General features: G+C 35.7%; 1 protein-coding gene across 1 annotated transcript; it reads right to left on the reverse strand.

Moving 5' to 3' along the window:
* Positions 1 to 18,271: 18,271 nt before the first annotated feature.
* angel2 (angel homolog 2 (Drosophila)) lies at positions 18,272 to 25,502 on the reverse strand. Its single transcript, XM_065256164.2, has 9 exons — positions 25,305 to 25,502; positions 24,381 to 24,859; positions 24,066 to 24,295; positions 23,601 to 23,670; positions 21,605 to 22,026; positions 21,413 to 21,521; positions 20,251 to 20,299; positions 19,852 to 20,018; positions 18,272 to 18,836 (listed from the first exon to the last, which is right to left on the reverse strand). The coding sequence occupies exons 1-9, from the start codon at positions 25,352 to 25,354 to the stop codon at positions 18,673 to 18,675; spliced, it is 1,740 nt and encodes a 579-aa protein (XP_065112236.2). The 5' UTR covers positions 25,355 to 25,502; the 3' UTR covers positions 18,272 to 18,672.
* Between the last annotated feature and the right edge of the window lie 2,290 nt (positions 25,503 to 27,792).

Here is a 27,792-nt window from a genome sequence, read left to right on the forward strand (position 1 = left end):
AGCTTTATGTCTATCGACAGAGAAATTAAGAAAGCTTATGTTAGTAGTTATAACGGGGCACCTCTCGTCAAACTTTTATGACCCCCTCCCCCACCCGGTGACAGTTGCTATCTGACAGGTCGTTTTTATGACCCTTTGACAGGGGGGCGGGACCATCAATCAAAATCTGGACAAGTTGTCAACTTTAGACAGAAAGTATTTAATGGGTTTATGACGGGTCATTTAGAGTGATTGTTTTTCCTGAGTGTGTTTTATGTTAAGCGTATGGTGTCATGTTTAATGACGGATCGTGTTTCGACATTTACTGTTTATTGACATTTGATGTCAGATCTCAACCATCCTCCCACCTTTGCTCGCCCCGTGCGCTTCTCAATACTGACTTTCACACCGCGGGTGTGTTGTTGAATCTAAAGTTTTGCAACAGCATAAGTTTATTTAAAGGCAATCACTAATCATATATATATATATATATATTAGATGTACCATGCTACGCTTAAAGCCGATGTTTTCTATCGAGCTATAGTTTCTGATCAGACACAAAGTCTGAACTAAATAAAATTTTAAACGGTTCACGAAGTCCGGGAATCTTTTCATGACCTGGTCTACAGTTTCACGCGTATTAAAGATCCGGCGGTGTCTGACAAAGCGTCGGGTGATTGTTCATATCTGTCATTTAAAATAAAGTTAATAAATGTAATTCTGTCCACTATGGCAAAATAGGAATTTATTTTAGATTTAGACAAATCATGAACAATGCTACGATTAAAACATTTGTTTGTAACATCACAAGTTATTTAATGAAATATTCCGTATACGTGTATAGTTTAAGCAATGATCTGAGCCATAACCTTCGGAGCCGGCAATACTACAATCTTTAGACGAAAGTCTAAACTAAATACAATTTTAAACGATTCATGAGTTCCGTGAATCTTTTCATAACCTGCACTATAGTTTCACGCGTATTAAAGATCCGGCGGTGCCTGACAAAGCGCAGGGTGAGCGTTCATATCTGCCATTTTAAAATAATGTTAATAAATGTAATTCTGACCACTATGGCAAAATAGGATTTTATTTTAGATTTAGGGGAATCTTTAACCAGGTCTCTGATTAAGACATGTGTATATGTGCACAGATGGTGACAGAGAAACTTATATATGACGTTAATAAACTTTTAAATGTTTTTAAGACGTATTCACCCCATTTTTGGGGGTTTTATTTTTAATTAAAGGCTTCTTAAAACATGTGTGAATATGTGTATATTATACAAAGAGTCTTATATTGTCTGCTCTGACAAAAATAAAGTATTATTCTAGACTTAGGGGAATTGACTGCATGTGTCTTATAAATACAACTTGATAATACGTTTGTTTTGTAAAGAGACTTCTTTAAAGTCACGCAAGAATAAAATATTTTAGTTGTAACTGGTTAAACTTAAAGCCGATATTTTCTATCGAACTAGTCTATTTTCTGTACAGACACAAAGTTTTCTGATGCTGATATTATGTCAGTGTGTGTTTGTGTGGGGGTCGTGTGATGTAATCTTTGCAAAGTTTATGACCGAACCTTTATTGGGGAGCGACAAGAGATCCCCCGGAATCAGTTTGGATCGAGCAGAGCTGTTATACTCAAGTCTATTGGTATGTATGTGTTTCGCTGTGTTCGTTCCAGTATTTTGTCTGATTTATTTAAAAACTAAAAATTCGATCTCTGGTATTGCAGCGAAATTGTCTAAACTGGTATTAACTATTCCTGGTAAATCGCGGAGAAGAGTGGCCAGAACAAAAAAGTCAGACCGAGACTAGAACCTCCCGCAGCTTAACACGGAAATCTTGGAACAAAAGAGACGCCGACTGGCTCGTGTTGTCCGGTGTGTTTTTATTTAATCCTGTTACAATAGATTTAAACAAACTGGTTTGGTTTAATATTTTCTAATAACATGTGTTATATGTTTTAAAGGTTTGGATATCAGAGGCAAAGCGAACGTTGTGTGTACTATTGCAAAATATATAGCGGATCTCCACGGTACGTTTATCTTGCATAAGAAAATTGTTTTATTTAGATATTTGTCCTAATAACTTGTTTTTATATGTTTACAGGTTAGGATACAGACCACAAAGCTTTGGACGTATCTTTAAAAAAGATTAAAATCAGAGACTTTTTGGATTTGTCTGGGGACATTTTAAACATTTTGTGGCAAATTGGATTTAAAACATTTAGGATACTGGATACCTAGTTTGATTTGTCCACAGAGTTTGTTTAAGACGTTTTCACCGCATTTTAGGGTTTATTTTTAATTAAAGGCTTCTTAAAACATGTGTGAAAATGTGTATATTATACAATGAGTCTTATATTGTCTGCTCTGACATAAATAAATTTTTATATTAGATTTTAGATCAATTGACTGTGTGTGTTTTATGTCAAGCGTATGCTGTTATGTTTAATGACGGCTCGTGTGACAGCTTGTGTTTAGGCATTTGATGTCAGATATCACCCCTCCTCCCTCCTTTCGCACAAGACCTGCATTCTTTCACAGGGGTGCGTGTTGTAAAGCGATTAAAGATTTCTAAAACTCAATGTTGGTAAAACAATCCCCCCATTACGGTGTCAAAAAAGTAAAATGTTTATTTTAGATTTAGACAAATCATGAACAATGCTACGATTAAAACATTTGTTTGTAACATCACAAGTTATTTAATGAAATATTCCGTATACGTGTATAGTTTAAGCAATGATCTGAGCCATAACCTTCGGAGCCGGCAATACTATAATCTTTAGACGAAAGTCTAAACTAAATAAAATTTTAAACGATTCATGAGTTCCGTGAATCTTTTCATGACCTGCTCTATAGATTCACACGTATTAAAGATCCGACGGTGCCTGACAAAGCGCCGGGTGAGTGTTCATATATGCCGTTTTAAAATAACCTTAATAAATGTAATTCTGTCCACTATGACAAAATAGGATTTTATTTTAGATTTAGGGGAGTCTTTAACCAAGTCTCTGACTAAGACATGTGTATACGTGCACAGATGGTGCCAGAGAAACTTATATATGACGTTAATAAACTTTTAAATGTTTTTAAGACGTATTCACCCCATTTTGGGGTTTTATTTTTAATTAAAGGCTTCTTAAAACATGTGTTAATATGTGTATATAATACAAAGAGTCTTATAGTGTCTGCTCTGACAAAAAATAAATTATTATTTTAGATTTTAGGACAAATGACTGCGTCTATCTTATAAATACAACTTGATATATACGTTTGTTTTGTCAATAGACTTCTTTAAAGTCACGCAAGAATAAAATATTTTAGTTGTAACTGGTTAAACTTAAATGTACTATTATCTATTTAACTATAAGCTATATTTTCTGAGCAGATATTTTTCTGTTTCTGATGCTGGTCTTATAACAGTGTGTGGGAGATGATGGCTGTTCACAGCAGGTGGCGGGTTGTAAACTAGGGTCTTTTTAAAACTGTAGTGGTAAAAAATGTAATAGCACATTGACAAAAATAAAGCATTTGGTTGTAACAAATTATTTAATGAAATATTCAGTATGTGTATAGCGATGAACGGTGTCAAAATCACCGGGGTCCCAACAATACTATAGTCTTTAGACTAAAGGGTATTTATTTTAATATAAATAAAATCTTAATCTTTTCGTGCACAATATTCTGATCACGCCATTAGATTGTGTACCAGCGTTTACAATAGAGAACATACGCGGATGAGTGTTCATATACACCGTTAAGAAACTTTTTTTTTAAACGATTAAAGACATTTTCAAATCATCTTATGGGGTTTGTTTTAAATTAATGACATCTTAAAACCAACAGGGAATATGTGTTTATTACACAATAAAATGTAATTCTGGCCGCTCTGACAAAATAAGGGTTTAATTTTAGATTTAGTGAATTCTTTAATCAAGGCTCTGATTAAAACACATGAATGCGCGAACCACAGTTGCCAGAGAACGTACGCCGAGGCGCTCTTATGGCGTTAAGAACCTTTTTATTGTTTAAGACATTTTGCCCCCATTTCCTGGTTTTGTGTCCGCTGTGGATCCCAACCTCTATGTGTTTATTATACAACAAATGCAATTCTGTCAGCATTTCTAATTTAGAACGCCTTTGATTTAAACATGAGGGTTTTAAAATGAAACGGCCATGTGACTTTTATGACAAAAGCTATTCGATCTTAATTTTTTGTTTTAACATCCAAAAGTTTTATACACAGTCCATAATTAAACAACTAGGTGTGTATGAGTAAGATTATATCTTATGTCACACGAGCAGCACCAAATCGCGCGTGTGTCTGTGTGTGTGTGTGTGTGTGTGTGTGCATCCAGGCTGTTTATGTGTGGGCGTGTTTATGAGCCTGTGTCTTTGCAAGGTGTGTGTGCGTGTGTGTGTGTGTGTGTGTGTGTGTGTGTGTTTGCATGGGGGTCTATGATGTCTCTGTTTGTTACTAAAGTTTTGATATTAAGTCTGTGTCCTCATTGACAATAAGTAAGGGTTTTTAGATGTAGGCTTTATTACACAGATACTGATTAAATCATGTTATGCATTATTTGCGATTTAAAGAAACTTAAAAGGTTTAAGACATTTTATCACACATTGTGGTGTTGTTTTTTAATTAATGTAACCTTAAAACCCTCTGTTATCCATTTAGGGAACAATAAAATGTTAGCAAATATTATTTATCAAAGTTGACGATGTTATAAGCCAGGAGGTCACTAACGTGACAACAAACATTTATTTAAAGACAAAACATTTTAACAAAATTGCCATGGCTTACAGAGACACACTAGACTTAATAATAAAAATAAAAATATACTATTCGAACATCCTAACCTGGTATTAGGTTAGATTAGGTTTTAAGGTCAATCAGCGTCTTTAGCTTTACAACTTACAGCACAAAACCCCCAATGACAGGATTTTTATGAAGTGGAGCAGACCCTTGGTATGCCTGTGGGGTTAGGTACAACTAAGGTCAACATCTATCAGTGCATAATAAGCAAACATGAAATTATATTTTAACTATGGTTTGTTAATGATGTTGCTAGGTTCGCGTATTTTTTCTGAAACAAACTTTTCTTTTCAAACTTAGTTAGGATACACATGTTTGTCGCCTCAAACACCTGATCAAAGTTTTTCTTCGCTAGCGACAACTAATGTCTGAGATTTTGTAAATTCATCAGATGTTTCTTACTTGTGTATTTTCTTAAACAAGCTTTTTCTTTTCAATCTTAGACAGTCTTCATACGTTTGTCTTTCGATAAGTTGTTCATAGTTTTTCTTCGCTAGTGTCAACTCATGTATGAGATTTGTAAATTTCATCATATGTTCTTACATATGTATTTTCTGAAACAAATTTATGCTTTTCAAACTCAGGTAGTCATCATACTTTTGTCTCTACATACATTTGTTCAAAGTTTCTTGTAGCTAGTGTCAACTGATGTCTGAGATTTTGTAAATTCAACAGATGGTCTTACGTGTGTATTTCTTAAACAAACATGTTGCTGTTCAAATTTAGGCAGTGTTCATACGTTTGTCTTTTCATAAGTTGTTCATAGTTTTTATTTGTTAGCGTCAACTAATGACAGAGATTTTGTAAACTCATCAGATTCAAACAAAACTCATTCATTTCTGTAGTTTATGTAACACCTTGTCAAACTCTTAAAGGTAGTACTATCTGTTTAAAACAACAATGCAAAGTATTTTAGATTTACTTGATAAATCTTTTACATCAAAACAAACTAGGATAGCAATATGTTTGAATCTGTAACAGGTGATACCACCAATACCGTGTTGTACATAACAAAGTCTGTAAAATAATAAAGATTGATTAGGTTTTTATTTAGTAAACCTTTTAACACAAAGTGTAGAGTCTTTTGTATGTAACAACAAAGATGCGATGAAACAACGCAAAACAAGAGAGGATGCGTTTGTTAAAACACATATAAATTGTTTCATCGCATCTTTGTTGTTACATACAAAAGACTCTACACTTTGTGTTAAAAGGTTTACTAAATAAAAACCTAATCAATCTTTATTATTTTACAGACTTTGTTATGTACAACACGGTATTGGTGGTATCACCTGTTACAGATTCAAACATATTGCTATCCTAGTTTGTTTTGATGTAAAAGATTTATCAAGTAAATCTAAAATACTTTGCATTGTTGTTTTAAACAGATAGTACTACCTTTAAGAGTTTGACAAGGTGTTACATAAACTACAGAAATGAATGAGTTTTGTTTGAATCTGATGAGTTTACAAAATCTCTGTCATTAGTTGACGCTAACAAATAAAAACTATGAACAACTTATGAAAAGACAAACGTATGAACACTGCCTAAATTTGAACAGCAACATGTTTGTTTAAGAAATACACACGTAAGACCATCTGTTGAATTTACAAAATCTCAGACATCAGTTGACACTAGCTACAAGAAACTTTGAACAAATGTATGTAGAGACAAAAGTATGATGACTACCTGAGTTTGAAAAGCATAAATTTGTTTCAGAAAATACATATGTAAGAACATATGATGAAATTTACAAATCTCATACATGAGTTGACACTAGCGAAGAAAAACTATGAACAACTTATCGAAAGACAAACGTATGAAGACTGTCTAAGATTGAAAAGAAAAAGCTTGTTTAAGAAAATACACAAGTAAGAAACATCTGATGAATTTACAAAATCTCAGACATTAGTTGTCGCTAGCGAAGAAAAACTTTGATCAGGTGTTTGAGGCGACAAACATGTGTATCCTAACTAAGTTTGAAAAGAAAAGTTTGTTTCAGAAAAAATACGCGAACCTAGCAACATCATTAACAAACCATAGTTAAAATATAATTTCATGTTTGCTTATTATGCACTGATAGATGTTGACCTTAGTTGTACCTAACCCCACAGGCATACCAAGGGTCTGCTCCACTTCATAAAAATCCTGTCATTGGGGGTTTTGTGCTGTAAGTTGTAAAGCTAAAGACGCTGATTGACCTTAAAACCTAATCTAACCTAATACCAGGTTAGGATGTTCGAATAGTATATTTTTATTTTTATTATTAAGTCTAGTGTGTCTCTGTAAGCCATGGCAATTTTGTTAAAATGTTTTGTCTTTAAATAAATGTTTGTTGTCACGTTAGTGACCTCCTGGCTTATAACATCGTCAACTTTGATAAATAATATTTGCTAACATTTTATTGTTCCCTAAATGGATAACAGAGGGTTTTAAGGTTACATTAATTAAAAAACAACACCACAATGTGTGATAAAATGTCTTAAACCTTTTAAGTTTCTTTAAATCGCAAATAATGCATAACATGATTTAATCAGTATCTGTGTAATAAAGCCTACATCTAAAAACCCTTACTTATTGTCAATGAGGACACAGACTTAATATCAAAACTTTAGTAACAAACAGAGACATCATAGACCCCCATGCAAACACACACACACACACACACACACACACACACGCACACACACCTTGCAAAGACACAGGCTCATAAACACGCCCACACATAAACAGCCTGGATGCACACACACACACACACACACACACAGACACACGCGCGATTTGGTGCTGCTCGTGTGACATAAGATATAATCTTACTCATACACACCTAGTTGTTTAATTATGGACTGTGTATAAAACTTTTGGATGTTAAAACAAAAAATTAAGATCGAATAGCTTTTGTCATAAAAGTCACATGGCCGTTTCATTTTAAAACCCTCATGTTTAAATCAAAGGCGTTCTAAATTAGAAATGCTGACAGAATTGCATTTGTTGTATAATAAACACATAGAGGTTGGGATCCACAGCGGACACAAAACCAGGAAATGGGGGCAAAATGTCTTAAACAATAAAAAGGTTCTTAACGCCATAAGAGCGCCTCGGCGTACGTTCTCTGGCAACTGTGGTTCGCGCATTCATGTGTTTTAATCAGAGCCTTGATTAAAGAATTCACTAAATCTAAAATTAAACCCTTATTTTGTCAGAGCGGCCAGAATTACATTTTATTGTGTAATAAACACATATTCCCTGTTGGTTTTAAGATGTCATTAATTTAAAACAAACCCCATAAGATGATTTGAAAATGTCTTTAATCGTTTAAAAAAAAAGTTTCTTAACGGTGTATATGAACACTCATCCGCGTATGTTCTCTATTGTAAACGCTGGTACACAATCTAATGGCGTGATCAGAATATTGTGCACGAAAAGATTAAGATTTTATTTATATTAAAATAAATACCCTTTAGTCTAAAGACTATAGTATTGTTGGGACCCCGGTGATTTTGACACCGTTCATCGCTATACACATACTGAATATTTCATTAAATAATTTGTTACAACCAAATGCTTTATTTTTGTCAATGTGCTATTACATTTTTTACCACTACAGTTTTAAAAAGACCCTAGTTTACAACCCGCCACCTGCTGTGAACAGCCATCATCTCCCACACACTGTTATAAGACCAGCATCAGAAACAGAAAAATATCTGCTCAGAAAATATAGCTTATAGTTAAATAGATAATAGTACATTTAAGTTTAACCAGTTACAACTAAAATATTTTATTCTTGCGTGACTTTAAAGAAGTCTATTGACAAAACAAACGTATATATCAAGTTGTATTTATAAGATAGACGCAGTCATTTGTCCTAAAATCTAAAATAATAATTTATTTTTTGTCAGAGCAGACACTATAAGACTCTTTGTATTATATACACATATTAACACATGTTTTAAGAAGCCTTTAATTAAAAATAAAACCCCAAAATGGGGTGAATACGTCTTAAAAACATTTAAAAGTTTATTAACGTCATATATAAGTTTCTCTGGCACCATCTGTGCACGTATACACATGTCTTAGTCAGAGACTTGGTTAAAGACTCCCCTAAATCTAAAATAAAATCCTATTTTGTCATAGTGGACAGAATTACATTTATTAAGGTTATTTTAAAACGGCATATATGAACACTCACCCGGCGCTTTGTCAGGCACCGTCGGATCTTTAATACGTGTGAATCTATAGAGCAGGTCATGAAAAGATTCACGGAACTCATGAATCGTTTAAAATTTTATTTAGTTTAGACTTTCGTCTAAAGATTATAGTATTGCCGGCTCCGAAGGTTATGGCTCAGATCATTGCTTAAACTATACACGTATACGGAATATTTCATTAAATAACTTGTGATGTTACAAACAAATGTTTTAATCGTAGCATTGTTCATGATTTGTCTAAATCTAAAATAAACATTTTACTTTTTTGACACCGTAATGGGGGGATTGTTTTACCAACATTGAGTTTTAGAAATCTTTAATCGCTTTACAACACGCACCCCTGTGAAAGAATGCAGGTCTTGTGCGAAAGGAGGGAGGAGGGGTGATATCTGACATCAAATGCCTAAACACAAGCTGTCACACGAGCCGTCATTAAACATAACAGCATACGCTTGACATAAAACACACACAGTCAATTGATCTAAAATCTAATATAAAAATTTATTTATGTCAGAGCAGACAATATAAGACTCATTGTATAATATACACATTTTCACACATGTTTTAAGAAGCCTTTAATTAAAAATAAACCCTAAAATGCGGTGAAAACGTCTTAAACAAACTCTGTGGACAAATCAAACTAGGTATCCAGTATCCTAAATGTTTTAAATCCAATTTGCCACAAAATGTTTAAAATGTCCCCAGACAAATCCAAAAAGTCTCTGATTTTAATCTTTTTTAAAGATACGTCCAAAGCTTTGTGGTCTGTATCCTAACCTGTAAACATATAAAAACAAGTTATTAGGACAAATATCTAAATAAAACAATTTTCTTATGCAAGATAAACGTACCGTGGAGATCCGCTATATATTTTGCAATAGTACACACAACGTTCGCTTTGCCTCTGATATCCAAACCTTTAAAACATATAACACATGTTATTAGAAAATATTAAACCAAACCAGTTTGTTTAAATCTATTGTAACAGGATTAAATAAAAACACACCGGACAACACGAGCCAGTCGGCGTCTCTTTTGTTCCAAGATTTCCGTGTTAAGCTGCGGGAGGTTCTAGTCTCGGTCTGACTTTTTTGTTCTGGCCACTCTTCTCCGCGATTTACCAGGAATAGTTAATACCAGTTTAGACAATTTCGCTGCAATACCAGAGATCGAATTTTTAGTTTTTAAATAAATCAGACAAAATACTGGAACGAACACAGCGAAACACATACATACCAATAGACTTGAGTATAACAGCTCTGCTCGATCCAAACTGATTCCGGGGGATCTCTTGTCGCTCCCCAATAAAGGTTCGGTCATAAACTTTGCAAAGATTACATCACACGACCCCCACACAAACACACACTGACATAATATCAGCATCAGAAAACTTTGTGTCTGTACAGAAAATAGACTAGTTCGATAGAAAATATCGGCTTTAAGTTTAACCAGTTACAACTAAAATATTTTATTCTTGCGTGACTTTAAAGAAGTCTCTTTACAAAACAAACGTATTATCAAGTTGTATTTATAAGACACATGCAGTCAATTCCCCTAAGTCTAGAATAATACTTTATTTTTGTCAGAGCAGACAATATAAGACTCTTTGTATAATATACACATATTCACACATGTTTTAAGAAGCCTTTAATTAAAAATAAAACCCCCAAAAATGGGGTGAATACGTCTTAAAAACATTTAAAAGTTTATTAACGTCATATATAAGTTTCTCTGTCACCATCTGTGCACATATACACATGTCTTAATCAGAGACCTGGTTAAAGATTCCCCTAAATCTAAAATAAAATCCTATTTTGCCATAGTGGTCAGAATTACATTTATTAACATTATTTTAAAATGGCAGATATGAACGCTCACCCTGCGCTTTGTCAGGCACCGCCGGATCTTTAATACGCGTGAAACTATAGTGCAGGTTATGAAAAGATTCACGGAACTCATGAATCGTTTAAAATTGTATTTAGTTTAGACTTTCGTCTAAAGATTGTAGTATTGCCGGCTCCGAAGGTTATGGCTCAGATCATTGCTTAAACTATACACGTATACGGAATATTTCATTAAATAACTTGTGATGTTACAAACAAATGTTTTAATCGTAGCATTGTTCATGATTTGTCTAAATCTAAAATAAATTCCTATTTTGCCATAGTGGACAGAATTACATTTATTAACTTTATTTTAAATGACAGATATGAACAATCACCCGACGCTTTGTCAGACACCGCCGGATCTTTAATACGCGTGAAACTGTAGACCAGGTCATGAAAAGATTCCCGGACTTCGTGAACCGTTTAAAATTTTATTTAGTTCAGACTTTGTGTCTGATCAGAAACTATAGCTCGATAGAAAACATCGGCTTTAAGCGTAGCATGGTACATCTAATATATATATATATATATATGATTAGTGATTGCCTTTAAATAAACTTATGCTGTTGCAAAACTTTAGATTCAACAACACACCCGCGGTGTGAAAGTCAGTATTGAGAAGCGCACGGGGCGAGCAAAGGTGGGAGGATGGTTGAGATCTGACATCAAATGTCAATAAACAGTAAATGTCGAAACACGATCCGTCATTAAACATGACACCATACGCTTAACATAAAACACACTCAGGAAAAACAATCACTCTAAATGACCCGTCATAAACCCATTAAATACTTTCTGTCTAAAGTTGACAACTTGTCCAGATTTTGATTGATGGTCCCGCCCCCCTGTCAAAGGGTCATAAAAACGACCTGTCAGATAGCAACTGTCACCGGGTGGGGGAGGGGGTCATAAAAGTTTGACGAGAGGTGCCCCGTTATAACTACTTATGTTTCATCACAAAAATGTTGTCATGTTTTGTCAGGATTGTCGCATGCACGCGAAAGAAAAAACGAATCATTGTTGCATTCAGTGGCACTCATAATTTATCTTATTTTCACCGGAAAAAATTTGGCTAGTGGAAATGCTGTTTGGCTGGTAACTTTAGAAAGTTACCAGCCACTTTGGCTGGTGGTCAAAAAAGTTAATTTAGAACCCTGATTATTTATAATAATTATGCAAGAAACAAAGTATAATAAACAAACAAACAAGTTATTACCTGAAAGAAAAAAGTTGTGTATATTGGCCCTCCTCCACCCACTGGAATCCACCTCTGAATTAAAATGCTGACAATAAATCTGTAGGGGAAAAAGTTCATTGTTTAGCTTTTTTTTCATAAAATGTTTCAATAAAAACATATACATTATTTATAATAATTATGCAAGAAACAAAGTATAATAAACAAACAAACAAGTTATTACCTGAAAGAAAAAAAGTTGTGTATAATGGCCCTCCTCCACCCACTGGAATCCACCTCTGAATTAAAATGCTGACAATAAATCTGTAGGGGAAAAAGTTCATTGTTTAGCTTTTTTTTCATAAAATGTTTCAATAAAAACATAAACAAATATTTATAATAATTATGCAAGAAACAAAGTATAATAAACAAACAAACAAGTTATTACCTGAAAGAAAAAAAGTTGTGTATATTGGCCCTCCTCCACCCACTGGAATCCACCTCTGAATTAAAATGCTGACAATAAATCTGTAGGGGAAAAAGTTCATTGTTTAGCTTTTTTTTCATAAAATGTTTCAATAAAAACATATACATTATTTATAATAATTATGCAAGAAACAAAGTATAATAAACAAACAAACAAGTTATTACCTGAAAGAAAAAAAGTTGTGTATAATGGCCCTCCTCCACCCACTGGAATCCACCTCTGAATTAAAATGCTGACAATAAATCTGTAGGGGAAAAAGTTCATTGTTTAGCTTTTTTCATTAAATGTTTCAATAAAAGCATATACAAATATTTATAATAATTACGCAAGAAACAAAGTATAATAAACAAACAAACAAGTTATTACCTGAAAGAAAAAAAGTTGTGTATATTGGCCCTCCTCCACCCACTGGAATCCACCTCTGAATTAAAATGCTGACAATAAATCTGTAGGGGAAAAAGTTCATTGTTTAGTTTTTTTTCATTAAATGTTTCAATCTTTATAATAATTACGCAAGATACAAAGTATAATAAACAAACAAACAAGTTATTACCTGAAAGAAAAAAAGTTGTGTATATTGGCCCTCCTCCACCCACTGGAATCCACCTCTGAATTAAAATGCTGACAATAAATCTGTAGGGGAAAAAGTTCATTGTTTAGCTTTTTTCATTAAATGTTTCAATAAAAACATATACAAATATTTATAATAATTACGCAAGAAACAAAGTATAATAAACAAACAAACAAGTTATTACCTGAAAGAAAAAAAATTGTGTATATTGGCCCTCCTCCACCCACTGGAATCCACCTCTGAATTAAAATGCTGACAATAAATCTGTAGGGGAAAAAGTTCATTGTTTAGCTTTTTTTCATTAAATGTTTCAATCTTTATAATAATTACGCAAGATACAAAGTATAATAAACAAACCTGAAAGGAAAAAATGTTGTGTATATGTCCCTCCACCTCCCACTGTCATCACCTCTTAATTCAATTACTGGCAATTGCTATTCTGTTGGCAAAAATGGCATGTAAGGCATGTTTCAGCAACTTTTCTATATTTATCCATTTAAAGTCTGTGTAAGTTAAGTGATATTAAATATGTGTTTTGAGTTTGTCACACCACAGAAACATGCGTTAATAACCACCCAAACAAATTTATAAAGTGTTTATAAATATTCTTAAATTTTGATCTCGACTGTAAAGCCTGCCAGTCAACATTAAAGTACCAATAACAGCAATAACCTGTCGCACTAAGTGATGTGCTAACTCTGTCAGTTCACCCAGTGTTGTCAGATATTTAAACGGAAAAAAACCATATCAAAATTGGCTAAGTAAATAATTCAGAGACATCGCTAACACCAACCTGCACCAACTCGCCACTTTATAAATTTGTTAAAGTGTCTCATTAATTGCTAAAATACTAAATAAAAGGTCAAAAGAGGATTTTAATAATGGGACCTGGCATCACTGCGAATGCTGCATCCGCGCGCTCCGCCAGCGGTAAAGGAAAAATTGCCTCACAGCGGCCTGAGAAAATCCCCATCATTTACACTACAACATAAAGTAATTAGCCATCAAAACTTGATTATATACGCAGATGCCAATATAACTCGTTTTAAAAGGCTAATCCTTAATTCAGCGGACTTCACATTATTTCTGAAATGATACATTTAACTCGGTGACCTTATAACGTTAACTGGCTAACTTTATGACCACGATTAATAACTAAAGTTATGTGTTATTTCACAAATAAATTCACAACTTAAGTTAACAGTTACGTCTTTGGGCCGTCCTGTTTGTCTTCGTGTGATAGGATGGGATGAGGGGAGACACCTCAAGAGACAAGTGTTGACACACAATTCACTTAACATTTAACAACCTCCAAATAATTACTGTCTGAATTCCGACTAGCAGTGCCCCTTGTATGTTTTCACAAAAACGGCTTAAGATCATAAGTACGTTTTACACAGTAGTACACAGCTTTTAAAAACCTGTTGGATTCAGTACATCATCCGTATTTGGCGCTTTCCCAGCCCACTGCACAGCAAAAATATTTTAAATTACCTTAAAAACTATTTATATTATTTGTGTCTAACATAGGTAAATAATTAAGTCAAATAATTAAGATTAAATGATTACAATAATTAAAGCAAATAACTTACACGAGTGTCTCGCAACACCTGTTTTCTGCACCTTTACTGTTCTGATACTTACCTCAGAATGATAGAATAATCCAGACAGTTATCGTTCTACCACGCTTGAGTGAACGTTCTATATGACGTCATAATGGGGGAATTAATGCTGCGTTCCAGGCAACCTGTAACCCGTAACTCACGACTTCAAAACCACGACTCACGACTTTGAACTGGGAGTACGTCGATCTAGTACGAGTTCACGGGTGGGAAGTCACGGGTTTGACTGCCGTTCCAGAGCACTTTCACCAGTAGAAGGTTGTAAAAACACGAGTTACAGGCTGCCTGGAACGCATAGGGTCGTGAGTCGTGGTTTTGAAGTCGTAACTCACGGGTTTAAAAACCTGCCTGGAACGCACCATAATAAGGAGAATTCCCTGAAACGCGTCTGTGTCACGTGGCGGTTTCATTGGACACACGTGCATTGTCATGCGTGTGGGCAGCTTGTTTATTGGTCTGACTAGAGACATAGGCCCTGTCCCAAATGGCGCACTTCATGTGGACTTTCGGTCTTGTGGCCTTAAATTGCGCGTTCCCGCTTAGTCTACGAGTCCGTAGGGTGTCCCATCTGTCATTTTTACGCTTTGAAGTGTGCTCATCAGCGCCTCCTTTGCCCCCTTGATGCGGTCTTCAGCGAAGCCCGCACTGCAGCAGGCTTCGCGCACTTTGCCAACCCAGAAGTCCTTGCGAAAGGTCAATCAGACCAATCAGGCGACGGAAGGGAGGAGTTCACACTGACGGGCAACCTCTCTTCCTATTTCCGGGGTGATGCTCGAGTCTGTCCCAAAATACGACTCCGGTGCACCCACGTGGACTCACATCAAGGGTCCCTAAAGTCTGGACTACGTGATGTCATCAAAGTGTGGACTCTGAGGAGGACCACAAGTCCGGAGTGTGCCATTTAGGGACAGGGCCTAAACTGGGGCACGTTCAATCTCACACCGGTGCGCAACGTTTTGCTACGGTTTCCGGGTTGAACGACATGTTTCCTGGAAACGGCGTGCAACGGAATGCAACAGGTTTTAGAAGCGTTTTCTCTTGTTTGGTGGGTGTGTCAGAAATGTCGGCCCAATCAGCGGCAAGATGTATAAAACCACGCGGTAGTAAAGAGACAGCTCGCTCAATGGGTTCAAGTTGGAATGTTGTCTTTCATTCTGGACGGCAAGGTCAGTGACTGTAACATCGAGGGTATTTTACAGTATTAAACACACATTTATAACGATTTCATCAGGCTTTAGAAACATTTAAAAAAGAACACAAAGAATGGCCTCACAGCTACCGTAGTTGCAACTCTTGCGTCATCACAACAGGGTGTTCAATGCATCACCGTTTCTGTTTAATAAACGTTGTGCAACGTTTTGTCGGGGCTGAACGCAGCCCTGAACTCTGCAACAAATACTTCATCAAAAATAACAAATGTTTTGGTTTCCTAAAGATGGTGATCATGGATAACCACTATTTTATGTGAAGGGAGGTTTATCGTTAACATTGTATTCATTATATAGTACATTTTTAAAACAGTACCGAGAGCTCGGTGTAGTTTTTGATAGCTATAATTTGAACTAAGGTAAGTACTTATTTATTTTGCTTGTTCAGCAATAATAAACTACTCTAAAAGGACTTCGATGTTATTGATTCTTTGCCGAGTTTACCCGAAGCTACATGACGACCATAACTTGCTTTATTTTCTACCGATTTATAAACGGTTTGTTTTTTTATTATTGAATAATTGACAGTAATAAAAATATTACAGCAGTGTATCCAAATATAAATTGTATGAAAAATTAACAAAAATAACACAAAATTAAATAATTTAAAATGAAAATAAAGACATTGTTGCTAGGGGAAACGGTTTGGTTTGTTATAAACGTCAAATATATACCTATGACACTGCATACGTATACTAAAAAAAACCCTGTGAAACCTGTTAAAGCATCCAGAATTATAGCCACGTTAATAACGTTTGTAAGAAACCAAACCGTTTGAAAATTGATAGACAATTGAAGTTGTCCATTTATAAGTACCTGCACCATTAAAACTCAATGCTACGAGTGAACGAGCTGCCTGTGGTAAGATAGCCGTCAGGTGATGATGTTAGAGACTCCGCTGTAACAAATATAACTTTTATTATACATATATGGTTGATAACATCTGAAACCATCTTTAGCGCGCAGTAGGCCTGCACAATAGTGGGGAAAAACTTACATTGCAATGTTATATGTTTTTCTGCGATGTATATTGCGATATGATAAATACTGGATGACTTTACCAGATAAAATGCTCAGTTTAAGAGGAATTCTTCCTTGCATTTTTTTTGTAAAGCTTAAAGAGTAACTAAACCAACTTTTTTAAATTAATGATCTGTAAAAATTATGCTTTGTTAGTGCTGTTCATTGATTTTAGTAAGCTTTTTGACATTTGGATATAAAGTGTTTCAATACTACAATATATGGTGTAAAAACGTCTGAGTGCTGCCCTCTTCAGGTTGAACGGTGGCTACTGCAGTTGAATTTTCCAATTGGATGTTGGGTCCAAAAAATTACTCGTGACGTAAGCAGGTTCAAGCTCACCACGCCCTTGTTACGATCTCACCACACACTTAGTTCGTCCCCTCTATCTCCGTTGGGATCTGCCCATTTTTCTTGCATTTTTCAAATATTGCCAGTGGGTGGAGTCAGGCTCTGACCAGGGGTTTCTAACAAAACTTAGGTTACACGGGCTAAAAGTGCAATGAATGGCAAGTGCAAATGCAGGCTTTCATCTGGATATAGGCGGTTCTTTCTATGACAAACAGCAGGTTGCAAAATAAGGGATTTAAGATTAAACAAGGTGTGATGTAACACAGGCCAGCGCCTATGTTCATAAATCTCATGGCCATGTGCACAGCAATATAAAGAATCTATCCTGAGTGAAGCCTTTTCATTAGCATAGAAGAAATGTGCCAGTATTAATCCGCTTACAAAAGCAATGTCTCTGGGATAGATCTGCTGCAAATTTTAGGGAAAAAAATCTCCTGAGCTTTCCAAAAACACACACCAAATATTCAGGACTTGTTAAAGAACACTCCATTGACTGAACGCATGACCGACTGGATTTTGATAAAACAAAGTGCTTTGCAAATCCCATTGAACTGCAGCTATCACTTTCAAAACCTATTTGTACTGTAATATTTCATTCAGACAGACAGCCATGTTGGAAAGTTATGAGGGAAACAAGTCATGCTTAGTGCCTTTATGAATCATTAGGATGCAACAAAGAAATCATCAGACTGTCTTCTTGCTTCACATATGAGGTGGCGTTATCAGACATAGTGAGAAAAGAAAATCTGTCAGGTTGTCTTAGCTTTAAGTAAAATCTAGACTTAAAACTACTCAACATCTTTTTCAATGGATAATGTCTCGATTTTGCAGCAAAACCTCATTTCAATGATATTTTAACTATTGAACTTGGACATGTCCCCAATATCAATAATAATATGTTTATCACAAACAAATAAGACGCATATCAACAGTTCATTAAAGATAAAATTATTTATTTTTTGCTCTTTGTCTTTAAAATGTGTGAAACAGAAATGCACTGTAAAATCAGTCTAAACTTAAAATATAAACATATTTATTTACTTTCTTAGTCTGAAAGCTGCCATTTTTCTTTCTTTCTTATTAAATAAAATGTCCCTATTTGTTGAAGTGAAGTGTGCGTGAGACTGTCCCATTATAGACAAGCTCCACTTCTGCTTCAAGTTTGTCATAGGATAAAGGTATGTGATGCAATTTCTTTTAAAGTTCCTGACTGTATGAAGGTCACTTGTCTGTAAAAAAACCACATGATGATGACTGAACCGTACTGCAAGTTCATATACTGTTGATGAGGTCACACAATGCAAGGCTGTATGATGCAAGTAAACACTGCAGATCTGTTAGTTGTCTGTTCGAGGGTGTAAACGGAAACATGTCAGAAGAGGCAGGTGATCAGAAGAGTTGTGTTGGTTAGGAAGGCCATTGACTTTTTCGAGTTCAGCTTCCCCCACCAGGGCAAGTCTGCCCAGCAGCTGTAGACCCATCTCTGGTGACACACTGCATTCTGGGTTAGAAATAATAAAAAAAACAAATTAGTATGTGTATGTGCAATCTTTTGGATTATGGTAGGCTAAAAAAGCATAATATTTTTGATAATAATAACAATAATAGTAATAATAATAATAATTATAATAAGTTGATACATAATTATTAGAATGAGTGTGTTTATCAACATTGACAATTATATAATACCAATAATAATAATAATAATAATGATTATAGTTTATTATTTATGTATTTTAATTATGTATATTTAGTGTTATAATATTCATTTGAATCGTTACTGTCCTTATACAAAATAAAATATCTTCCCAACACTATTCAATATCTCTGTTATTAACAATAGTATTATTATTAATATAAAAAAATAATGGTAATTATAATAATCATCATAATAATAATAACAATCATAAGTAAATACATAATAATCTAGGATGGGTGTGTTTTAATAAGCATTAATAGCAACAAAAATTATAATGGTATAGAAATACAAAAAGAAACTTATAAAAAAAAAAAACAAAAAAAAAAAGATTATGGTATGCACATTCAGCCATATAAATAACAAAATTGTGTTATTATAGCCTACCCCTTTTTGTTAAATATTTGTTTTTTTGAGTGACCGCATTACAAAACACAAACACTTTGTGCATTTTGATGACAAATTTAAAATCTAAGATTTAAAATGATCTCATGTTAATGTGTCTGTGTGTTGTTGGGGTTAACAAAGCACAGTTTTTTTGACCATGATCAGTAGTTTTGTGAAGTTTCTTGAGCCATTGTAACCAGCAGCAGTTTTTATTTTCTGTGAAATGTACTGCACTGCATCAAACTGCAGCATCACAGCTCACATGTTTACAAGAGTGGTGACGTAACGTCTTCATTAGTAGTCTACCGGCATCTTTTCTACAAGAGTACTTTTATTAAAAATAAAAATACAAATACATGTTCATTCGACAAGGTCACATAGATACTACAGCAGCTAAAGTGGAAAAAATTACATTTAGAGACATAAATCACACCTGGATGAGCCATCACATCTCCCATGGCTGCGGTGTAGAAGATATAATCGACAGTGATGGCTGTCCTTGAGTGACAGGTGGTGATCTCAGGGTGACCGCTCTCTTTTAGGTAGTGGGAGTATGCAGAGGTCAGCTGCAAACTGTGCTGAATGCTTGGCTTGGTAAATCTACAAAACAGATCACATGAGAACGCAATGTTTAATGTTTGTAAATAAAGACTGACATGCAGGGAATAACGTTTCAGTTGCTTTTAGCCATCAAATCATTTTCCTAAATTTGCAGAACAGCGCCTACTGTCAAGTCAATTTGCTTTAAATATGCAGAATGCTGAGAAAAGGGAGAAAGATATATTTGCAATTGTCTTTGTCATGAATGATGAATACAGGCTCATGAATTTACCCATCAATTTCTGCTAAAGCCTCTTGCTCCAAATCCTTCACTTCGGGATCTGTGAAAGGAATTATATAACATGAAATCTTTTCAACCCATTCAAAAATGTTACTGCTGCTTATTATTCAACATAGCAATACTGTGCACTTTTAATATACTTTAGTTGTCAAACTTAGCAGAAGATATCTATAGTTAATATCATATTCTGCATTAAAGGGAACTTTACGAATCTTCTCAATATGAATGTTCAGATTTTCTAATACATGACACCTGGCATTGTATATAGGGTTCCCACACCTTAATTAACTTCAAATTCAAGGACCTTTCAAGGACTTTCCAGGTCCAATACCCTTAAATTCAAGGACTAAATGTGGGGACACATTTCAAGTGAGAGCAAGGTTACATCGTGTTACCTTTTAAGATACATTGTTACAGTTCCCTTTTGAAGGAACTCGCGCTGCGTCACTGCAGTGACACTTTGGGGATGTCTCCAATGGTAAGTGTGTCTGAATGTGTATATCAAATTTAAACAATGGTGAGGCTTAACGACAAAGACAGGGTGACGGCGGAGCCAGAAAGAATATCGCTATCTGACATATTGTCAAAGACGGTGTTACAGGGATGCAGGAAGTATGGCAAGTGAGACGCAGCGTCTCGTTCCCTTCTAAGGGAAGAACAATAACATACGTAACCAGAGATGTTTTCATGTGTCAAACACAACTATGCAAAAAAGCATTTGGGTATGAATCAACATTCGCATTCAGAAGATATAAGCATTTTAAGCTAACCATTTAGCACGTGTGCTTAAACAGTCTAGAAATTTTATGATATTATCCTACACTAAACAGGGAATAATATGGATTCTTTCCCCCAGAAAACTTCTTGCATAAAATAGATTCCAGCACTTTCAATTACCTGTATCTATGTATGTATATTTTCAAAAACTTCCTAGTGCCTTGACCCATGGGAACCCTGTGTATATTATGAATATCGATGGTAATGATGACAAATTGTGTGTGATTTTCCTCATCTGTTACTTCTGATACCTTAAGAGTATTGCCTCTCCGTCAATTGTCAAATTAAAAATGTTTTGCCACCTCTTCTTAACAAATCAGTGTCTGTTTATATTACATTTGGTGATACATGGTGAAGAAATAAATTGTGACAACACCTTTGCTTGGGCTTTCAAACTGGCACTTCTGAGAGATGCCCAGACTTTTGGGCCAAATTGGCACAGTGAGAATACGCTGCCCTCTTGCGTTCTCCTCCTGCCCTGACACCTGCAAAATAAAAATAAACATAAATTTAAAAACATTTCCAGGGTTTATAACTATAAACTATATTTTTAGGAACCGTTTCCCACCTTCGCAGTCGGCAAGCCATCATATTCCAGATTGCTTTCCTTAATAAAGTGATATAGAGGAGACCCAGGAACAGAGTTAAAATCCCCACAAAGCACCACAGGACAGAAGCTGCCATCAGGTAACTGAGCCACCTTGCTTATCTCTGCCAGGAGCACAGCCAGCTGGGCCAGTTTAATGTCACCACGTCTGGGGTTGTACAGTAAATGTGTGTTGGCCACACAGACGTTTGTAAAAGAGCAGCTGGAGTCGATGGGTCGAAGCAGCAGAACCAGGCCCACATTATCACGGTCTAGGAGAGGGACTCCACGACGGAAATACTCCACGGGATGACAGGAGACCAAAGAGAAGCGTTCACGTTTGAAGACCACGGCGCATCCGTCAGGCTTCACACCTGTTCTCCGTTTGAACTCGCAGTGGTAGCCTGTTTCAATGACAGATAAAGATGCTCTACTGTGTTACTGTGTTATTATCATGTATCTGTGATCATATATGTGCACACTGTTAAAACAAAAACTAACTAGCTAACTAATATTAACTAATATTAATTTTACCCAAAATTAAAGCTGTAGCGGAGGATTTTCTCGAATTTTAGAAAAGAACTGCCTTCTCCACTTTTAAAAAAAAATACAATTGCGCAACACTTCTAATTGACAACTAGGAGGACCAATAGTCTTGATGATCCACCCGGAAAAAGAAAATCCTCCGCAATAACTTTAAGGCAAACTGGTTATGTACTTTTTTAACTCTTTTCCCGCCGTTAACAGGTTTTCTCGTCAATTAAGAGAAAACATTTCCCAACCAATGACGCTTACCTGAAGAGTTTTTATGGTAACCTGTAATTACGCTATTATTCACTAGATGTTGCTATTACTCAATTTTTAAAAAAATATGGTATAAACAGAGAACAAATGAAGATGGGATTAAACTTTTTCCCGTTTTGTCTGTTTGAAAGCAAAGGGTATGTTCTTTCATTTAATATATTTACATGTTTATATATTTATAGAAGAAAATGCTGGTGGGCAACTTTTTAAAAAAAGAATGGTTGGGAATAAGTTAAGTTGAACCAAAAAATCTTACAGTTACGTGTCTGGTCTAGGGGTGGGCGACAAATCGCCTGCGATTCTCATGCGTATCTCATCAGTAAAGCTGGTTTCGTGATTAGTAGTAAATTGCCATAACCTGCTTTCAAATGGAGCGGCAATTATTACACATAGCCGTATTTCACCAAAAAGCTAGGCAAAATTGCGTTCATAATCGTGGACAAATCACCACTATGCGATTTTGCCGAGCTTCTCAGTGAAATACGGCTCTGTGTAGTAAATGCCGCTCCATCTGAAAGCAGGTGATGGCGATTTACTGATGAGATACGCACGAGAATCGCAGACGATTTATTACCCACCCCTAGTCTGAACAGAACTTAAATTTCGATTTTGTTTGTTTAATGGTCTGACTAATGTCTAAACTGAACTCTGGAACGCAACAAATACTTTGTCGAAAATAACAAATGCTTTGGTTTCCTAAAGACGAGGGGAGACAGTGGATCACCACTTTTTGAAGGGAGGTTTGGCAGCCAATACGCTTTAGCTATGAACTAATGTAATCTACTTGTTGTTTATTTTGCTTGTTATCAGAAATAAAGTACTCTAAAAGTACTCTGTTGTTATTGATCCTTTGCGTTATTTATGGGAAATTACACTTGTTCCACGAAAGCTGTTTGTTTATGTTGTTAGTGCTGAAACCGGAAACAGGAAAACGCACACTGTGTCACACATACATGTCAACACTGTTACCCTGGTAACACAATGAAAAATCAGAACAAAATAATGACTGTGCACAACAAGTACCTTCAATTATATAATAACCCATATAAATGAATATCAGATTTTCATGCATACTGATAAAAAGAGATTCATTATTTAATTATAAAGAATTAAAACTTTAAATCTAAATTCTTACACAAAAAATTAAATCCTAAAACAATGACACTAAAAATACCTAAAGATTCAAGAGAAGGCTTGATTTGTTCCTTGTAGTGGTCCTCTTGCACCTCCTGCAGGCACATTATCTGCACAGAAAAGTTATTGCAGAAATATCAGCACATTTGCACAATAAGCCTTGGCAGTAAATGTAACAGCATTTACTTAAATACGACCTTATGTCATATCTCATATACACATAGGGCGTATGTATACATTATTTCCTGGATCATGGAGTTGTAATATTGCTGGGGTAGCTTTTAAATGCTGTGTGAACAAAGTCATGACATAAAATCACATAATCCTAGATGGCATTTTGTGATGTGTGCAGTTTGTACGCATAGAAAGGATAAAAAAACAGATGTGACACCTTTACCAGAAAAGCTAATCCTGCAATTTAATAGTTTTTATGAATGTGAAAAATCCAATATAAAGGCCAATTAAAATAATGCAAGTGCACAATAAAGGATATTCAGTCACTTACATCAGCACTGCGTTGCTCCAACTCTTTGATTATGTTTGAAAACCTGTGTTGCCAGTCCAGAACAGGGGGATTACAGTGTCTGTAAAGGTAAGCATTATCACAGAGCAAGTCCTGGGAGAGGATATTGTACGACATTACGGAGAAATCAAAAGGACATTTTTGTTTTCCCCCTTTTGCAGAGGGTCTAGCATTACGGGGGCAAGAAAGATCCTCCCAAATTCTCCTCAACTCTGTAAAAGACAAGAAAAAGTGAATTTGGCTTTTTATTACAACACACATCAGTCAATTTAAATTGTATTAATCGGGTTGCCTCACCTGGTGTGCCTGGAATACTTTTTGGGCTTGAAGGAAATTTCCCAGTAGGCACATTCCGAAGCCACTCAGGACTTCCTTTGGGACCCCGGGTGCCTTTTGTAAATGAACGTTCTGGTGAGCGTTGAGATCTTTCCCCTGGTGATCTTTCCCCTTCTGTGCTCTTTCTCCTTTTCTGTGGAGGCTCTTTAGCAGAGCAGTCCATCAGACCTCCAGAAAAATGAACGCTTTGTCTGGGATGAGTCTGGTGTGGCAGGACACCCGAATGTCTCCAGGAGCTCCAGTTATATGGACCAGGAGGCCGCGGTTGCCTATTATAAGAGGGGTGTCGGGCACTGCTGAAAGGAGTAGAGCGATGCTGAACGTGTGGTGGTCGTGTCGACCATAAATAACCAGGTTGATACCAGTGTCTCCAGTGGCTTAAAACAGTCCGAGCTGGCGGAGAACCCGCTGTGCTCAGGTAACGGCCAAACATGGGATGTCTGTGAGAAGACAGATAAATCTTATTCTCTGTACTACAATACTAACACCTAGGGAAAAATACCATGGGTTTTACTATGGTAACACCACATGTAGGACCCATGTAATTCTGCTAGAAATATTGAAGATTTATATTAATTAATCTATAAAGGGACCTTCAATGGGCCAATGTTTGTTTTGGTAAAAAATGCATTAAGCAAAATTACAACATTAGCCTAAACCAAAGATGAAAAGGTTAGGAGTTCACCTAACTGTGTTTTTGGCCCTACCCCCCAAAAACCTATTACATTAAAATTGAAAGGTTTTAAGCAAATAACTTTAAAGACAAAAAGCTATACGTTAAAACACAAGGATCATAACGAAGTACAATATTGTCAAAATCAAAAATTTGGGTTCAACACAAAAACAATGTAACGTTAGCTAGCAGCAGATATGAAAGAAGCTTACTCCGAGGAAACACCGGGTCTGTCATAGTTAACATATCTGTATCGAGACATGTAATATCCTCATATCATACTTTTCTTAAGCATAATCTCTGCTGAATAAAAACCTCTTTACTAAATAAAAAAAACCCACTATTCTTCAGTAAAGAAATACGTCTAGCGTGGATAGCTACATGCTAGCAAAACAAACAGGTCAGATCGACTTCACATGGCGCTGCGCAGACCGACCGTAGTATGACAATATACCGCGAGATCAAGTCGAATGCACAGCTTTCGAGTCGCTCTCGCTGTACTTTGATGTCATAGGCCGCCCTATCTGTGCAGCCGCAGCGCTGAGTGAAATCAAAACAGCTGCAATGGCGTTTAAATATGACGTCGCAACGGAAAGCGCGTTATGACAAAATACACACATACACAGAAAGTTTAATCTCAAGCTATTTCTATTGCTGGGTCCCAATTCGCCTACTTATACTACGACCTAAAAGTATGTACTGTTTTTGTGAGGAAAATGTACGTACTTTTGAGTGTGTAGCAAAAGAGTATGCACGTTCTGGGACGTACTTCGATGACGTCATGAAAAGTGAACGACAACGTGGTTGCCTAGTTACGCACACCAAACGCAGGTCGTTTGTGAGGCGGCTGGTTATGATGTTCATGTGCAACATGTGAAATGAAAGCTACTTATTTTAAAGTCAAAATAGTTAAAGTTTATAGTATAACTATTGTTTAACGTATTTTATGGTTATTTTATACTTATGTTTGCAAATCAGAAATACCGCGATGAAAATGAACCATGCTTTTACTATAGTAAAAGTTTAGTAACCATATTTCTTAATAAAGTTAACATTTGTACAGCCACAGTATTACTACAAATAAGTCAGTGTGGTTAAACTATGATTAGTGTAGTAAAAGGTGTTTTTTTCATAAGGGTTTATAGTAAGGTATAAATCTAAGACAGAAACATAAAAAGAAATACATAAAAAAGACACGTGGATGACACAGTACTACAGCCATGGTACTTTATTTTCACAACATCAACCGAATATTACGAGACAATGAAAGATAACTTTAATTAGGGTTAAACATTTAAATTCTTACACTTAAAAGCTGAGGGGGCATCTCCGCTGCTGCGTCTGGCTGCCATATTTACATCACCACAAAGCTCCTCCCTCCCGCACGCAATGGGTTGTGGGCAATATTAGCCGTTAGAGTGTGGATCGATCTGCACTTCGAAATCTAACCGGAAATAGTAGACCATCCGGGTATCTTTGGGATACTCATTTCAACATACTACGTTTTGGGACGTACTAATTCTAGTTTCGAATACTATTTAGGACGGATAGTATGCGAATTGGGACTCAGCATATGTGAATTTGCCGTGGTCTTTAGGTGTTTTGTGCAGTATTTTAGAAATCCTGGGTAACGATATTATTAGGATCAACTGCCATGCACTCGCACCGTGGGGCTTGATTGAATCATCCAACCGACGCGATCTACAGATATATTGTTATTGCTTACCTGATAATTTGCGTTAAATAGCCTATAGTGTCGATATCTCGATCATACGAGCTATGATGGTTGTTGAAATGAATGTTAGTGTGACAGTGAAATGCACGCGGGCGGTTTTCAGCTTTTGCCTGGCTGGCTTCACTGAAATGTGGATGGTTGGGTGCTGTAATATGGGACAAATACAGTATATAGGGAATGTGGAGTTGACGTCACGCCGTGTGGCATTATGAGTAATCCGCCATATTTGCAGGATCGCCTCCTATCCCGCTGTATTTGAGTTAGTGTGTTTGAGGTTGTTTTTGTATTTTCTGTCGAGATTTTAATAAACTTGGATATGTTTGGTTAGTACTGCTCGATCAAGAACTGCCACAGCAGGTCACACGATCGTTCAGGGAGGAAACTGAACAACGGAATACGTTTTTTCAGCTTTTATTTGGGGGAAGCCGGTGGAGGAGCTGACGAAAAGACGCCGGATCGCGTGGTTTGCCTGCCGCAATCAGGAGAAAAAACTTTTACTTTTCAAAAAAATCCCTGCATCAGCTATAGAGTGTGTTTGCTGCATTTTCAGTCATTCAGTAATTTGTGATTAATAAAAGCAGAACCACTTAAATTGTCTTGTTTTATGCTAACACTGTCAAACTAACTTGTAAATGTAAATTATGTAACGTTATTCATTCATTTCTGATCAACATAACCACAAGAGTTATAAAAATAAATCTTTAGACAATTTTGACGATTATAACAAATATTTTTTATTAAATGCAACTGCTCAAACCCACTGCTTGTGACTCTTTGAAATAACATAACGTTAGCTGAATATTTAGCATTTTGTTTGTTTTAATAACTTGGCCAAGAACAGAAGAGCCATCTTATATACATGTGTTGATTCATTGCACAGAATAAAACGGACATTTTTTTATAGATTCATTAAGATACGTATACATTGTAAGTAAATGGCATATATCTTTTAGCTGGTTTGCCAA

Source organism: Paramisgurnus dabryanus, chromosome 12, assembly GCF_030506205.2.
Source record: "Paramisgurnus dabryanus chromosome 12, PD_genome_1.1, whole genome shotgun sequence".
Lineage (NCBI taxonomy): Eukaryota > Metazoa > Chordata > Actinopteri > Cypriniformes > Cobitidae > Paramisgurnus > Paramisgurnus dabryanus.